The sequence below is a fragment of the Peromyscus maniculatus genome, chromosome 5 (assembly GCF_049852395.1).
Source record: "Peromyscus maniculatus bairdii isolate BWxNUB_F1_BW_parent chromosome 5, HU_Pman_BW_mat_3.1, whole genome shotgun sequence".
In the NCBI taxonomy this organism is placed as follows: domain Eukaryota; kingdom Metazoa; phylum Chordata; class Mammalia; order Rodentia; family Cricetidae; genus Peromyscus; species Peromyscus maniculatus.
The window spans coordinates 114,809,068-114,824,968 of record NC_134856.1 but is presented as its reverse complement, the minus strand read 5'-3'; the positions used below and the strand labels follow the sequence as shown (position 1 = coordinate 114,824,968).

The 15,901-nt window shown below is 44.6% G+C and overlaps 1 protein-coding gene across 2 annotated transcripts in view; it reads right to left on the bottom strand.

Annotated features, from left to right (window-relative positions):
- Bphl (biphenyl hydrolase like) overlaps window positions 1-15,901 on the bottom strand; it is a 31,561-nt gene that overhangs the window by 11,172 nt on the left and 4,488 nt on the right. For both annotated transcript variants that reach the window (XM_006983510.4, XM_076573156.1), the window contains exons 2-5: window positions 14,698-14,801; window positions 12,768-12,934; window positions 9,105-9,258; window positions 2,249-2,380 (exon numbers count right to left, since the gene is read on the bottom strand). In XM_006983510.4, coding sequence (XP_006983572.1) covers window positions 2,249-2,380; window positions 9,105-9,258; window positions 12,768-12,934; window positions 14,698-14,801 — 557 coding nt within the window. The remainder of the gene's footprint in view (window positions 1-2,248; window positions 2,381-9,104; window positions 9,259-12,767; window positions 12,935-14,697; window positions 14,802-15,901) is intronic.

Below are 15,901 nucleotides of genomic sequence, written 5' to 3'. Positions count from 1 at the left end.
AATTGCCTGCTGTATATGGTAATGCAGGATATGGAAATGCTTACAGCACTTGCATTTTTTTTTTCTTTTTTAATTTTGAGACAGGATCTCGCTGTGTATTGCTGGCTGGACTGGAACTTACTATGTAGACCAGGTTGGCCTCAAACTCACAGATTCATCTGTCTCTGCCTCCCAAATGCTGTGATTAAAGGCACATGCCACCATGCCAAGCTAGCTCTTACATTTTAACTCATTCGACATTGACAAACATTTGTAAATTAGGTGCTTTTTTAAAAAATCACAGTAGTAGCATTTTCATAATAACTGTCCACAGCACCCTACCATAGCTGAATATATATTACCTCACTTAATCTCCTCAAAAATTAATGAGGTATGTATTAGTATACTGTCCAGAAATCAAGTCACTGCCCAAAGCCATTCTGACAGCAAGCCAAGACCTCAAATCCAGGCCCCAATAACTCCACAGCTGTGCAATCACCCATGCTGGACCAAGTGTCTGTAAACCTGAGCACACAGCCATGAACAAAAGACTCCTGTCAGATCAATAAGTACAGAAGGGAGATGAACTACTTGTCCTGCTCTAAGATGATTTCCACATTGGGTTCTCTATGTTAGGATGTGCTTCTGAACAGTCAGTGTAACACTATTTCCATCTCTTCATGGCCTTCTCCCAGAAAGCACCAGACTACACTTCTCAGTGTGCTCGCTTTCATGGAGAACTGACTCGTTGGCTTAATGGCATTTTTTCACATATGTAGCAGCACAAATCTATACTCCAGAAACCTGTTTCTACTTTCTAATTGAAGAACAGGTCATTAGAAGGAGAGCCACCATACAGACAATTTCTTCCTTTCTGGATGAGCCCACCCTCTCCTCATCTTACTTCTAGGACAAAGCAGCAGGAAGTCTCTGCCATGTTCTTCAACCCCAGCAGAGCCAGAGATCTGTTGTTTTAAGATGCAAAGAAACACATTTTTAGGACTCATTACTATGGATGAAAAATTGCATTTCAACAGGATCATTATAAGGCATGGATTTGCTCCTTTGAACTTAAACCAGACACAAAACATTTCCAAAGTCCCTTTCATTGCAAAAGCTTTGACATTACAGATGATTCATTCTGGAAAGGATTACCTAATAGATCAACTGTCCCTTCAGATACAAGCATTCTGTAACAATGTTTCCAACATTCAATCTCAGCTACTCTATTTTTGTAGCAATTACAAAACTAAAAAGAAGAGAGGGTAGACATCCATTCCAAGCAGCTTGCTACAGTTTGGATCTTAATGTTCCCCCAGGTTCTCATGTTAGAGCTTGTTTCCCAGCATGAAGCAGGAGAGAGTGGTGGGACCTTTAAGAGGTGGGGCGTAGTGAAAGCTCATGGGAAATGGGGGTTGTGTCTTTGGAGGAGAAGTGGACTCCAGTCTATTCCTCTTTTTCCTTTTGCCCATGAGGCAAATGGCTTTGCCTTGCCAAGCTCTCCTACCATGATGCATTGCACCACCTAGCTTTAAAGGCAGTGGGTCTCCCTAGTTATGGACCGGAACCCCCAGAACTAAGTCACAATACACCTTTCCTCTTAGTTAGCTGATTATCTCAGGTGTTTGTCACAGTGCCAGAAAGCTGACTAAACACATAGCTATATAAAAATAAACTTTGAATTCTGCTTAAAGATGTTAATTCTTACTGGGAATCTTATTAGTTTTTTAAGATAAACAAAAGGAGGTACTTGTCCACAGCTAAGGTTATGTATTGGCTCTGAAGTTGAAAAGAGAATTCAACAGCCTTTTCCCCTCTCTGACTTTGCTGGGGCTGAAGAACATGGCAGAGACTTCCTGCTGCTTTGTCCTAGAAGTAAGATGAGGAGAGGGTAGGCCCATCCAGACAGGAAGGAAGAAATTGTCTGTATGGTGGCTCTCCTTCTAATGACCTGTTCTTCAATTAGAAAGTAGAAACAGGTTTCTGAAGTACAGATTTGTGCTGCTACATATGTGAAGGACTGAAGACAATGGACAGACAGCTGTTAAAGCCTCAACATGAACCTTTAGTCACATGGTCCTGTCTGGCACTTACACTTATTACACAAGGGCTCGTTTTATTGTACAAAAAACCTCTGTCTCTGTTCACACATTAACAGTGTGAGGATAATGGGTGTGCTTGTTCATTATGAAGGAATGCTGGGAAATCAAGGGAGGAACTCAAGTATCCCTTGCAATTAGCAAAGGGACCATCAGTCCATGCAACTTACCATCTGGCAGATGTTTAAACTGGTTTATGCCATCCACCCACTTCTCACAGGTTTTGGCAAAGTAGTCATATCCATATAGGGCTTCCAGAGGTTTCCTTGTCTTCTCACTCCATTTAGAAACATCTCGGATACCTGAAAAACAGAGGGGTTGACAAGGATGAGTCCAGTCTCAGACTAAGGTATTATCAGGCTAAGGTATTACTTCAAGTAACCCAAGCCAGGCCACCTCCGGGCCTCATGCTCACTGTCCCACCTGCTGGGAAGACTTTTCCCAGTACCCTCGTGGCTCACTCACATCATCTAAGTCTCTGCTCAGATGTTAGAGAGCCCCCCTACACCACGCATGCTCTCTATGACTTTCTTGCTCTACTCAGCACTTGTCACTGTTTTTGAAGGCCTTCTGCCTTGTGCTTGACTGTCCATCTTTCTTTCCCTTAGGGAATGTGTGCCCAGTGCAAACGTTTTTGGTTTATGCCTTGCTACACATCAGACTCTAGGCTAGGCTTCCCACAAGCATAACATGATAACTCATTAGTGACTGAATGAAATCAGACCTGAGTTGAACACTATCTGCTAAAGATATTAACATAAAAGGAAAACATTTCTCTAATGGGTGTCTCCAGAGGAGACATTATAGTTATCTCTCATTCCTAAAGTGTTGTATAACAGTTTTCTCTAATATTGAAACATTCTGTCTTGCAGAAAGTTCCTTAAGCAGGAAGGTAAACAACTCAAAATAGCTTCAGGAAGTCCCTGAAACTGACCAGATTCACTAGGCCCCTCCCTGCCAGAATAAGCGATAAAAGCCGAGAGTCCTCTTCGGACTAGAGAAAGCTGAGCTGCAAAGACGATTCTCAGAGGAGAAAAGCTGCAAAGAAGACTCTGAGACCAGACCTGCTGCCTGGAAGGAGCAGAGGCCAGCTGAACTGCCTAGAAGAGATTTAGACCAACTGAGGCACCTGGAAAGGACATTCTCCAACCTGATGAGTCACCTGTGGGCTAGCAGTTTACTACGGGTTCCCAGCTTTGTGAGCTGTCACCTATACTGGAGTGGGCTTTGGTGATATAGATGTCTTTGAGTCATTAATGCTCTTTGCAAGTAACCCCAATAAAACTCACAGTTGACAAAGTTGGACTTTAGTGGTATCCATACTTGGGTCTGTCATGGATCCCTCTCTGGGGTGAGTAGACATGTGCATTGCATCTCCCCAGAAAACACAGAGGGGGGGTTGCTATTAGGAACCCCTGTGGACTTCAAATTGTGGATTTGCCAATTATGCAAAATTGCAGAGAATGTGCACAGAACTGACATAGGAACTCCCAAATACTTAAACCATTTCTGCATTATTTTACTTTAACTCATGTAATTTAAATATTGTATAAGTAGTATACTATATTGTTTAGGGAAATTGTGACCAAACAAGTCTGTATATGTTCAATGCAGAAGTAATTACTTTTCAAATACTTTTGGCCATGGTTGATTGACCCACAGATGCAGATATAAAGGACCAGCTACTTAGAAAAGTTTTTTCTGGTTCATGAGAAACAAGCAAATGATGCAACAGATTGAAGGAAAATGAATGGACAGCTGTTAAATCCTCAACATGAACCTTTATTCATATGGTCCTGTTTGGCATTTACACATTTACGTAAGGGCTCTGTTGAAGAAAAAGTGTGTCGAGCTAACTGCTAAGTCTAAACTATATTATAAATGATTAATTGGAAGGAAAAATAATAGATAACGTCTACCTTAAAAATAATGCAGCCAATGTGATTTACTCAGCCTGATCTTTCCCATACTTCCCTAAGCACTATGGTTAAGATCCTGGTGCTCCTGAACATATTAAATGCTGCATATGAAAGCCTTTAGCACAGGTGTTGCTAAAGGACACGCCAGAAAGGTCAGGTGACAGCAGTAACCCACATTGACATCAGATGTAACTGTAGGGTGCTCACAGTGCTCGGCACCTGGCATGCTCTCAAGGTGCACTCGATGAGTGGAAGTACTCCAGTGGAGGAATCCTTGTGATTTCCCGCCTTACTGCCTTCTGAAGAAGACGCCTGCCTCTGCCTCTGCCTGAGATTGGCCTAGATACCCAGAGGGAAGCCAGGGGGACTTGACTGTGGAGACTAGAAGGGTTGAGTGGAAAAGACTTCAGAGATGGTTATGGTAAGGTTGGTTAAAAAATAAAGAGGGGGTGGATTTCAGAATGGAAAGGTGAGTTGGGAGAGCGGGAAAAGGAAAGAATAAGATGTGAAGAAATCCTGGGGGAGGGAGTCCAGTGGCAAAATAAATGCATGTATGAGGCTCTGTGTTTAATTCCTAGTACCTCTCCTATCTCCCAAATATAATAATAAAAACTTTAAAAACTGCTTGTGGATACTTACACTCAGGGGTGTCTGGCAGACCACATCCTGTGAAGGGCCATCTTTCAGTAGAACAAGCCCATCTTTCATAAAATACTTTTAAAAAATTCTTTCCTGGAGCCTGGAGAGATGGCTTAGTGGTTAAGAGCACCGGTTGCTTCTTCCAGAGGTCCCAAGTTCTATTCCCAGCACCCACATAGCAACTTACACATACCTGTAATTCCAGTTCCAGGGAATACGATGCCTCTGGATGCAAAACACTTACACACATAAAATTAAAAAGAAAAATTTGTGTGTGTGTGTGTGTGTGTGTGTGTGTGTGTGTGTATGTCTGTGGACACACGCATATGATGACCAGAGGACAGTATCATGCCATTCCTCTCAGGCACTGTCTGCCTTGTTTGAGACAGGCTCACAGATGGGGCTAGGCTGGCTGGTTAGGGTCCTGTCTCTGCTTTTCCAGAACGAAGCACGTGCTGCTGCACTTGGCCTTTGGCATGGGTGCTAGGGCTAGGAGTCAGGGCCTCATGCTTTCGTGCCAAGTCCCTTATCAGCTGAGCTTTCTCCCCAGACCCATGAAACACAGTTCTCGTGCTTCAACAGAGCCACAGTAACTAGTAAATACGTTTGAGTGAGTCCAGAAGAGAGAAAGCAAACCCTGACAACAGAGTCAGGCAGCCAGCAGCAAAAGGGGGAGCCAAGGCCAATCTGAGTCCATGCTCACTGTTGCCATACAAGAGTGACAAGCTGTCACTCATCATGTGGTCCCTGCATCCAGCGGTCAGCAGTTTCCTGGAGATGATAGGAGGGTCTCTAGAAACAGGAGGTAAACTAGTTGTCCATAGGTAAAGGGATGCACAAAGTAACTGGCAGACTTGCCCGATGTACCTGTGAATACAATCCAGCGGTGGAAACCAGAGCACCACAGCCACAGCAGCACCATGAGAGAATCTTAGCAGTGTAATGAAGAGAAAGAACAAGCCAGGGATGGCAGTATATGCAAGAAGTCATGGTGGTGTGGCCCGATGACAAATCTGTTGCTTGGGAGCGTAAGCCTATGTAACCAAAGTACAAGGAGGGTCAGAGCTCTGGGGAGGCAGGGTGAGCTGGGACAAAGCTCACAAAGATAGTAAGGGTGTCCGCAGAATCAATCCTGGCCTCCAGCAGGCCCACAACTAACATAGTTCACTTATGACAGAAGGGTTAAATTATAATGACTAAATACCGAAAAAAAGATAATAATAATAATAATAATAATAATAAAAGCTTTAAAAATCAATTAGGAAAAACAAGTTCCTTGTGATGTGAAGGCCAACAGCTTCTGAGAACCCAGTTGGCTGGTGCCCAGCCGTGCTCCTGCTGTGGAACAGCATGAGGCCCCTTTAATGGATTAATTTATGTAGAGCTTTGGAATGGAAGGTGTCTATGGGAATGTCGGTCTGTGGCAAGGCTTCAGGATCCCAGAGGAAAGAGCACAAGATCTCAGGGCAGGAAACCCAGCTACACCTAGGGGAAGCCAGAAGTCTTTCAAGCAATGGTTGGGACCATAGGTTTGGAAGTCAAAATGATGATGTAGGAGTCCCAGCTCCTAGACTTACTGCTGTGTGAAACTGGGCAAGTTACTAAACCTCACAGTGCTAATTCCCTAAGCAGAAAATATGAATTATATTAACACTGTAGAATAAGGAGTAAGTAATTACACAGAATGTGCAGATAATAGTGCCTGGCATGTAACATGTACTCAAAAAGATTCTTTGCATTTATTTATTAACTTCTGTTAATTTATTTAAAGAGGAAGCTGTTTCTGTCCCAAAGCATAATCACTACCCAAAATTAGTAATTATGCTTCATAGTCAAGTGCCCAGAATAACCAATTGAATCAAAATGTTTGCTGATTCACAACAGAATTTGGATCCCAAAAGCAACTGACATATCCCCCTATTTCCCTTTAGAGCATATAATCCATGCTAAACCCTAGAATTGCAAAGAAAACTTACTAATTAAGAGTTAATTCAGTAAGCATAAGTCTGCTAAGTACCTGTTTCCACCCTTGTTGGGGTACCTGGACTGAATTCTGTAAATCAATCTAATAAATTCCCTTTATATACATATATATATACACATGGGTTGTTAGATCTAGCTGCTTTAGAGTAAAATTTACAGCATTAAATGATATATCAGAAAAGAATAAACATCTCAAATCCATAATCAAGATTTTTACTTTGAGATTGGAGGACATAAAGCAAATCAGAATCCAAGGCAAGCAGAAGGAGACAGAAATAATGGAAGCAGAAAACAAAACCAAGTCGGCACTAGAAGCTGCTGCTTTGAAAAGATCAGTGACTATCCAGACAGAGGTGACACAGATAACCAGGGTGTCCGGGGGAGGTATTTCTGCAGACCACACAAACTCAGCACGTGACTCAAACGTCTAGACGGTCAGGGAGTGCTACGGACAAGTCAAAAGTATCCACCATCTTCGACAATATCATACTTGCTATGGTGAGAACCACCCAGCAGGGAGGGACAGAAGGACCACACAGCCACCAAAGGAGCGAGAACACAGACGTCTATTTTAATAGAGCTGTGAGGCAGGATACAGCATGGCGAGGAGGAACCACAGGGAAAGGGGGCAGTGTTTTGGAGGAAGAATCTTGTGTACCTGTTCAAGCAGAGAGGAAGGGCCCAGTAAGGGAAGTCAAGGATTTACGAGAAGTGAAGGCATCTGGTGCCCAAGGCAGCAGGACCTCGTGGATGGCGACAGTGGAACACCCTGCCAAGGCAGACTCTGAGCCACACGGGAGGAAGGTGGGGACGAGAGGAGGTCAGACTAGGATTGGTTTCTGTCATCCGTCACTTAAGAATTTTGAATTGCTGGAGAAACGGGAAGCTCGCAGAGAACTCAGATTCTAGAACAGGATGTGGCCTCTAAGTAGCTCACAACGTGAATGGCTGAGCACCTGGAAGAGACTTAGCATGTGCAGGGCTCTGCCAACTTCTGCCAGGGCTAGAGGGTAAATATTTCAGGCTCTGAAGGCCGAAAGGCCCACCAAAGACATACTGTGGACACAGCTGTGGCGAGAAAATGCTAGACCCACTGGGAGTAAGCTGATCCTGTTAGGCCATCTACGGTTTAGTAAAGACACAAAAGGCTTCCGGTGAGAAAGGGAGGTTTGTGATGGGCCCAGGTGGCAGGTAGAAGTGGTGGGAAACCCAGGCAGCTTCTCTTTTGTCCCAATGGCCCCCCTTAATCCCTGGGGTACCTCTCTTTCCTTCTGAGAGCGTGATCCTCCCAATTCAGAAAGCTTGCTAGAGGCTAAACCATGCCAGGGCTGAGTGCCAAGTCACTGCAATCCTTCCAGATGCTCTGGCTGTGGGTGCAGGCCAGAGAGCAGTGCTGGGAGATGAGAAATGAGGGAGAGTGAGGATCAGATGCCCCGGTTTGGTCTCTAGTTCATGAACTAACTTCTCATCGGGGCTTCAGCTTTTCAAAGGCAAGTGGCGGGGCTGGAGAGATGGCTCAGAGGTTAAGAGCACTGGATGTTCTTGCAGAGGTCCTGAGTTCAATTCCCAACAACCACATGGTGGCTCACAAGCATCTGTAATGAGATCTGGTGCCCTCTTCCCGCCTGCAGGCAGAACACCGTATGCATAATAAATAAATCTTAAAAAAAAAAAAAAAAAAAAAAAAGGCAAGTGGCAGGCCATAGTTGAACCCAAGGCTGAAGGTCACCAGCGCCTCTCTTGTGCCCCCAAAATCCTCAAGGAGAGGCTTAAATGAGACTTCAGACAAGAAAACTTCACAGATGATTGTAACGAAAATGCAGGTTAATTGTTCAGCCCAGTGCTTCCTTTATAATATTCATGTATTCATTCATTCAGATTCTTTTTTTCTGAGACAAGGTTTCTCTATGTAGCTTTGGAGCCTGTCCTAGAACTCACTCTATAGACCAGGCTAGCCTCAAACTCACAGAGATCCGCCTGCCTCTGCCTCTCGAGTGCTGGGATTAAAGGCGTGCGCCACGATCGCCTGGCCTCATTCACGATTTTTATTTTGAGACAAGGCCCTGCTACATTGCCCATGCTAGCTTCAAACTCAGAGTTCTCCAGCCTTAACCTCCCAAGCAGCTGACGTTTCAGGCATGCGTCACTGCAAGTGGCTTTCACATTATTTTAAAGGAGGTTGAGTAACACTTCACAGGGCCGCCTCCTTCCTTCAAGCTCTCTACCCGTGGTAGTGAACGTAAACACTGCTTTCCCAGAGCCTTGGCCTGAGTCATCCGAGTTTCACTTCTGGAAATAGAAAGCTATCCATTTCTAGGTTGCTTAAATTATATGGCTTTCCTGAAAACTCATTCTCCTTTTGACCTTAGAGCTGAGAACTGTAAGTGGATGAGATATGACTTGCCAGCCGACACATATCAACACGAGAGATGAGGAGGGAGCAAGGAGGATCGTCATGACAACGTCTATGACTGGCAGAACTTACCCTGGTAAATCCTGACGTCTTCCTCAGTGACATAGGCATTCGCTCCCCAGATCACCATCTTGTGGACGTAAGATGGGTACTTCGCAGCAGCTACAAGTGCCGTTATGCCCCCGTCACTCCAGCCCAGGAGGGAGACCTGCTTGAACTGCAGCGCCTGTGGGCAACACAGCAGAAGGCTTGGCATAGTCAGTGTTCACCTGTGGCCAGCACAGCAGGACACACGACACAGTCACCACTCCACTCTCTCTAAAGAACCTGGGTGGTGGCGAGCCGAGTCCTGCAAGTCTGCTGCTTGGAGACCTGGTGTCAATTAGCATTGCCACAATGTAACTGTCATAAAAACTTGAGTATACAGTATTATTTTGACCTATGCAGGAAGCATATTTTGGGGTCGAATAAAATGTCAAAGTACAGAATCAGCAGAAATCCGCTGTCTTTGTGTAGGGCAAGCACTGTGTGTTGCATACACCCGAGCAAGGCTCCGAGGCAATTCTGTAGATTGGAGAGGAGCGCAAGATAAAATGCAGCAGGGTATCTGGTGAAGCCACAGCTGCGACTGTGGGAGGATCTGGCTAGAGAGACCAGAGGGAGCACGGAGTCGTGGCAAAGCTGCGTCCGTCCTTGGGTGAAGCAACCAGGCCCCTGGAAATGTGCTCAGTAGAGAAAGCTAACAAAGCATACGGAAGAGGCTTCCACAAGTAAAAGATTAAAGGTAAGAAACTAACATGTTAGTCAGGATAATTGCTGGTGGGATCACATGTGTGTGCACATACTCCGGATAATCACTGACATTAATATGCAGAATGAGGATACATTCTCTATAGCCTAGCACACTACCTCCTGGATTCATTTACCAGGAGACAGACCCAGGATATACACAACACTGCTCATAATCACAAAAGTGACTAATGTCCCTGAGCAACTTCTAGCAAAAAGTAGCTTAAAATTAAGTTAATCATTTGCCACTAGAGGATGCATGGAATAAGACAATGCATGCATTCAGTGAAATACAGCAGCTCTCTTGTACCTGCTGGGGTTACATTCCAAGACCCCACCCTCACCATGGATGCCTTGTAACATACATGGTACCGAGAGCTACACATGTACGTGAAGTATAGAGTGGATGTGCTGGAGAGACGATGTCTTACAGTCTGGGCAGGATGGAGACAGGATGGTTGGGCAGCATCACACTTCACTGTACCACTCAGAATGGCATGGGATTTAAAACTCACGACAGGGTGCTACAGATAACATTAATGAACTTGCACTTCAGAAAGACAGAGGAAATATTTTGGAAGTTTTTCTCATGAGGAAATGATAAATGTTGGGGACTGTTGGCAAAGTGTGTGCAGCACAAGCATGAGGGTTGGAGTTTTCTCCCAGGACCCCCAAAAGCCAGACACAGTGGCTCCCTGGGGCTTGTTGGCCAGCCTAACCTACTTGGTGACCTTCAGGCCAACGAATGATCTTGTTTCAGAAAACAAGGTAGAAAGCAGTAGAGAGCAACTGAGCAACAACAGTTGATGTGGCAGACATGTTTAACCTGCTTTGAACATTATGCAGTATAGACATGCACTGGAACCTTATTTAACCCCCTGACATATACATTTTTTTTATGTTTTAATGTATGAGCTAAAAATAAACTTAATTTAAATTATTTTTTTTTATTTTTTGTTCTTTACTTTGGTTTTTCGAGACAGGGTTTCTCTGTGTAGCTTTGTGCCTTCCCTGGGACTCACTTGGTAGCCCAGGCTGGCCTCGAACTCACAGAGATCCACCTGGCTCTGCCTCCTGAGTGCTGGGATTAAAGGCGTGCGCCACCACCGCCCGGCCTTAATTTAAATTATAAAACATTACAAATTATGAATTGTTTCTGGAATTTTCCACTTACTATTTCCGGGCCACAATTGACCACGGGTAATTGAAACCACAGAGAACGAGACTGTGGAGAGGGGACAGTGGCAGAAGAAGTACGTTCATCGGGAAGGAAGCAGCATCTCCTCGACACGTAGTCAAGAGCAGCAAACTGGACGACTGTAAGGTATGGTATGATACCACAGTATCACACACCTGTAATCCCAGCTCTCAGGAGGTAGAGGCTACCCTGCTACACAGTGAGTTTGAGGCTAGACCAGGGATACACAGCAAGATGCTGCCTCAAAAAAAAAAAATCAAAATAACCAAACAAAATACCATGTTTACTTAAAAGCACTGACTCCTCACCTGGACCTACAAGGTAACTGGATAAAAGTTGGACTTCGACATCTTCATTTTGTATCTTCTTTAACTTTGGGTTGGATTCCTGCTCAACTCTGCATGAAGGCATGTTGGGCACTCAAGGAGCATCTGTCTAAAGGCTGGTGGTACATAACCAACATAAGCAGTCTTAACCCCTGTACCGGGTAGCTTGATGTCAACTTGATACAAAGGCAGAGTCATTAGAGAGAAGGGAGCTTCAATTAAGAAAATGCCTCGGTAAGATCAGGCTGTAGGCAAACCTGTAGAGCAATTTCTTAATTAGTGATTGATGGGGAGGGCCCAGCCCATTGTGAGTGGGATGAATCCTGGGCTGGTGACCTCTAAGAAAGCAGATGGGTTCTATAAGAAAGCAGGGTGAGCAAGCCATGAGGAGCAAGCCAGTAAGCAGCACTCCTCCATGGCCTCTGCCTCAGCTCCTGCCTCCATGTTCCTCCCCTGCTTGAGTTCCTGTCCTGGCTTCCTTTGATGATGAACTGTGATGTGGAAGCATAAGCTGAATTAACCCTCTCCTTCCCACATTGCTTCAGTCATGGTGTTTCATCACAGCAATGATGACCCTAACTAAAACAACCCTCTTCAAGGCTGAAGGCATAAACATAAGAGCAGTGGTGACATCTTACTGTTGCCTTTTATAGTGTCCTTTTCCAGACCCACATTGTCCTAAACCTGAAGTCAGCGTGGATTCCAGGAACAGCAGAGCCTTACAGACAGATCACTCCGTGAGATGACATTCATGCGCAGTCACGACTTCTTCAGGCCACCTTGCAGACCCAGGACTGAGATGACATCGAACCACACCTTGAACAAGACCGTTTAGTTATGCAGACTTCTTGCCTTCTCTCCAGTTCTTGCTCTCTGTAAACCTAAAGCTCATGTCAGTACCCGGAAGATGGGCTGAAAGACTTTCCACCTCCTCCAAAGGGCAGTTTTGTTCAAAATGCATTCCTGCCTCTTCACCACCACCTCTTGCTGCTTTCTTCGGGATGAGCACCTACGCCTGGTACACAGGAAGCCATGGATTTGGGCCTCTGTCTTCAGACTCCAGTGACATCAATATAAAACTGTATTTTGCTGTGTGCAGTGCTGTAGTCCTGCAATCCTAGCACACCAGAGTCTCAAGCAGAAAGATCTCATGGCCTGCTTAGACTGTACAATAAAAAATGAAGTAACACGAAGCAAAACTAAAACTGTGTATGCCATGAGACTAGCCAGGAAGGCAGAGCCTGGGTGTCTTGGCACCCTCGTTAGACAGCTGGGCTCTGTGTCTACTTGGCCCTTTAGATCTTGCTTACATACGACTTACATTAGGTATTGCCTTTGTAGAAAGAAGGAACAGCAGGGATTAGAAGAAACGAAGGGGGGTCCAGTCACCCTCCCTCACTCCAGCAGTTCTTTGGGTCTCACCTTCATCAAGTCAATAGCATCCTTTGCATCCCTTTCAAAAAAGTCCCGTGGGAAGTCTCGATCTGGGGGTCTGGACTGTCCATATCCTCGAGGGTCCCAGGCCACCACTGTGAAGCGCTTCTTATTTAGGCTCTGAAGCTGTGGTGCAAAGTCCGTGCTTCCACTTCCTAAAAACAGCCACGGGGTTACATTCTGAATGTTGTCAGTCTAGCCAACATACCAGAGCGAAACGGAAGCAGTACCAATCTCAAAACACGGTTCTTGTTTCTCAGTCAGTCAGGGAAAGGTGTCTTGCAAGGGCCGCCTGCGTCCACCCAGAGGCGGATTTCCATTCCAGATGGAGTTAGGCCCTGCCTCTGGTCTCCCCCTAGTGGTGATTTTGAGGAAGCGAGGCTCAGGACCAGTATTTTTGTGGCTCTTTTGACAGCCTTTCTGTTAGTTCTTTCCTACCCACCCATTGAAAGAATTAACTAAACTATATGGAAATGAACTTTCATTTGATACTTTCTGGGTTTCCTCTCTCTCTCTTTAATCTAAAGAAAGATGACTTAGAAATGATGGGGAGCCCAGTGGCATCCAGGTAGAAGTCTCACGTTCTAGATATTTTATCTGCCATTAAGCTAATGACTCTTAAGACTTTATTTTTTAGTTACAACCAAAACAGAGAAAAGTAAATTAAAATGCTGAAATGTGTGTGTTTAAGAAATCAAATTATATTTTATCAAACCAGCACAAAAGAATCTATGCCAAGAGCCTGTGGTGGCCCTGACTGGCAAGTCCCAGCTCACCAACCAGCCACTTGGAAGTGTGGTAGGCTCATATCCACTGTGTGTGTGGAAGATCACTGGGTAGGAGCTCCATCCAGTGGCAGATGTATTTACTGCGCAGTTTTTTTTTTTTCCCTAAGCACCCAAGTACTCAGGCCACAAATAGACAGGAAACACACAGCTGAGCTCAAAAGCAGACGGATGGGTTTTCAGCCCTTGTCCACGGCTCTCACAGGAGCTTCTTGTATGTTCCTGATATAGAAGGGACTATCCTGAAGGAGGGGCAGGAATTAGGGCAGGGTTAGAGGAGGGCAGACTAAAATAATAGTTTCACAAACGAGGAAACATATGCATCCGAAGACTAGGACCAAGAGTACTAAAATCTTCAACAAATGTTTGGAGAATATACATGATTATCAGTACATAATGATCTGAGTGGCCCATGGGTACTGGGGGACAAGGTAGGAGAGAGAATCCCACTGTTCCATTTTAAAGCTTTGGAATCATGCTAATATTTTACAGAAATGAAAAATTATACTAGGGCGGGTGCTTTGTGTAGTTAGTGACTGCAGTGTTGAAATAATAATAAAATATAACGTGGTAAATTGTTTTTGCTGATGGTTTAACTGGGTGTCAGTTATTGGAGTAAATATCTCCTTGAACACAGAAGCTTAAGAAAAGGGCACTAAGTGTCTGTCCCAAGACTCTCAGTGGGAGTGTATCAGTGAAGGCCTGGCAAGGAGGACCAAAAGTAGCTGAAAATTTTAGCATGTGACCTTGAGGAGAAAGAAGCAAGTCACAATAAGTATATACTGAGATTACACAAATACCTAACCCCCGATATGAGGTAAACTAATGGGTATAGCTGGTCATAAGCTTATTGTCTTCATCATCTACTCTTTCATCTGTTTCCTTGACCCCTGCAACCCTCCCAAATAGTAGGAAACCATTTTCACAGTGTGTTTAAATGTGGGAAGAATAAAAAATTAATGCAGTAGAAAGTTATTTTCTTTTCCAAATCATTCAACTTTGAGTGAGGCAAGTATTCCTTAAAAGTTTTTAGCAAGCACTCACATAGACAATCGATGCTTGGCATCTAGCATCATGATGCATCACGGAGAATCTACAGCCTACAGAAACAATCCATTAAAATCCACACGTACCCAACATCCCGGGAAGCAGAAGAACTGCATGCTCCCCTTCTCCTGTTCGCTGGTAATGCAGGTGAACGCCATTCACAGCCACCTTGGCAGAAGTCACTGAAGTGCTGGAAGAGAAAGAAGTCCCAAGAGGGAGACTTATTTGTCATGTCAAACTGTCATATTTAATATGCTGAAGTATCAGTTCTTGTGCACGAGTTAGCATTGGTACCCCACTCGGGGCATGCTGTACTGATTTGATCTGTGCCTGAGTTTTCCAATCAAGGTTGTGTCCTTATAACAGAGTGCAAATCTGAACAGTGTCTTCCTGTTCTGACACACTACAGCACCCAGGGGCTTGCCTTCTGCCCTGGTTAGATTTGCGTGTGTGTGTGTGTGTGTGTGTGTGTGTGTGTGTGTGTGTGTGTGTATGTATGATGTATGTGTTAACTTGACACAAGCCAGAAGGAACTTCGATTGAGAAAGTGCCTCCATTAGATTGGCCCAGAGGCAAGTCTATGGGGGAATTTTAAATATTCATGACTGATGAGGGAGGGCTCAGACCACTGTGGGTGGTGTCCCTCTTGGGCAGGTGGTCCTGGGTTGTATGCACTAGAAAGCAGGCTGAGCAAGTCAGTAAGCAGCATTCATCCATGGCCTTTGCTTCAGTTCTTGGCCTTACGGTCTTCCTGGTCTCTTCCTTGACAGAGGGCAGCCACACTCAGGATGTGAGGGGCATGCCAGGACAGATGCTAAGAGGAATCTCTCTTCCTGTGGATTGGCAGTAAACTTAAGTCACCACTGACTTCCTTTTTCTTCTGCGTACCCCACCCCATCTCTGACCTTGGTCAAAATGATGGCACTTTTGAAAAAACAAGGGTTTTGTTCCTTGTGTTGACTTTATCTGATTCGCTAAGTTCAAGTAATAAAGAGTGCAAGCTGGACATGGTGACCCAGGTGAAATCCCAGCGCTTGGGAGGTAGAGGGGGCAGGATTGTCACAAGTTCAAAGTCAGCCTGGGATAGTTAGGGAAAACCTGTCTTAAACAATAGCAACAAAATTAATAAAGAATGTGGGTGTGGATGTTGAATATTGGTACATCTAACATTAGCATCTAATTTCTTAAAATTAGATGGCAAAATTGGGAAATAAGAAAGCCTAAAGAAAGCTCATCTACACAAACACCAGAGGAACAATGATAAAGCCATTAAACAACAGCCAACGACAT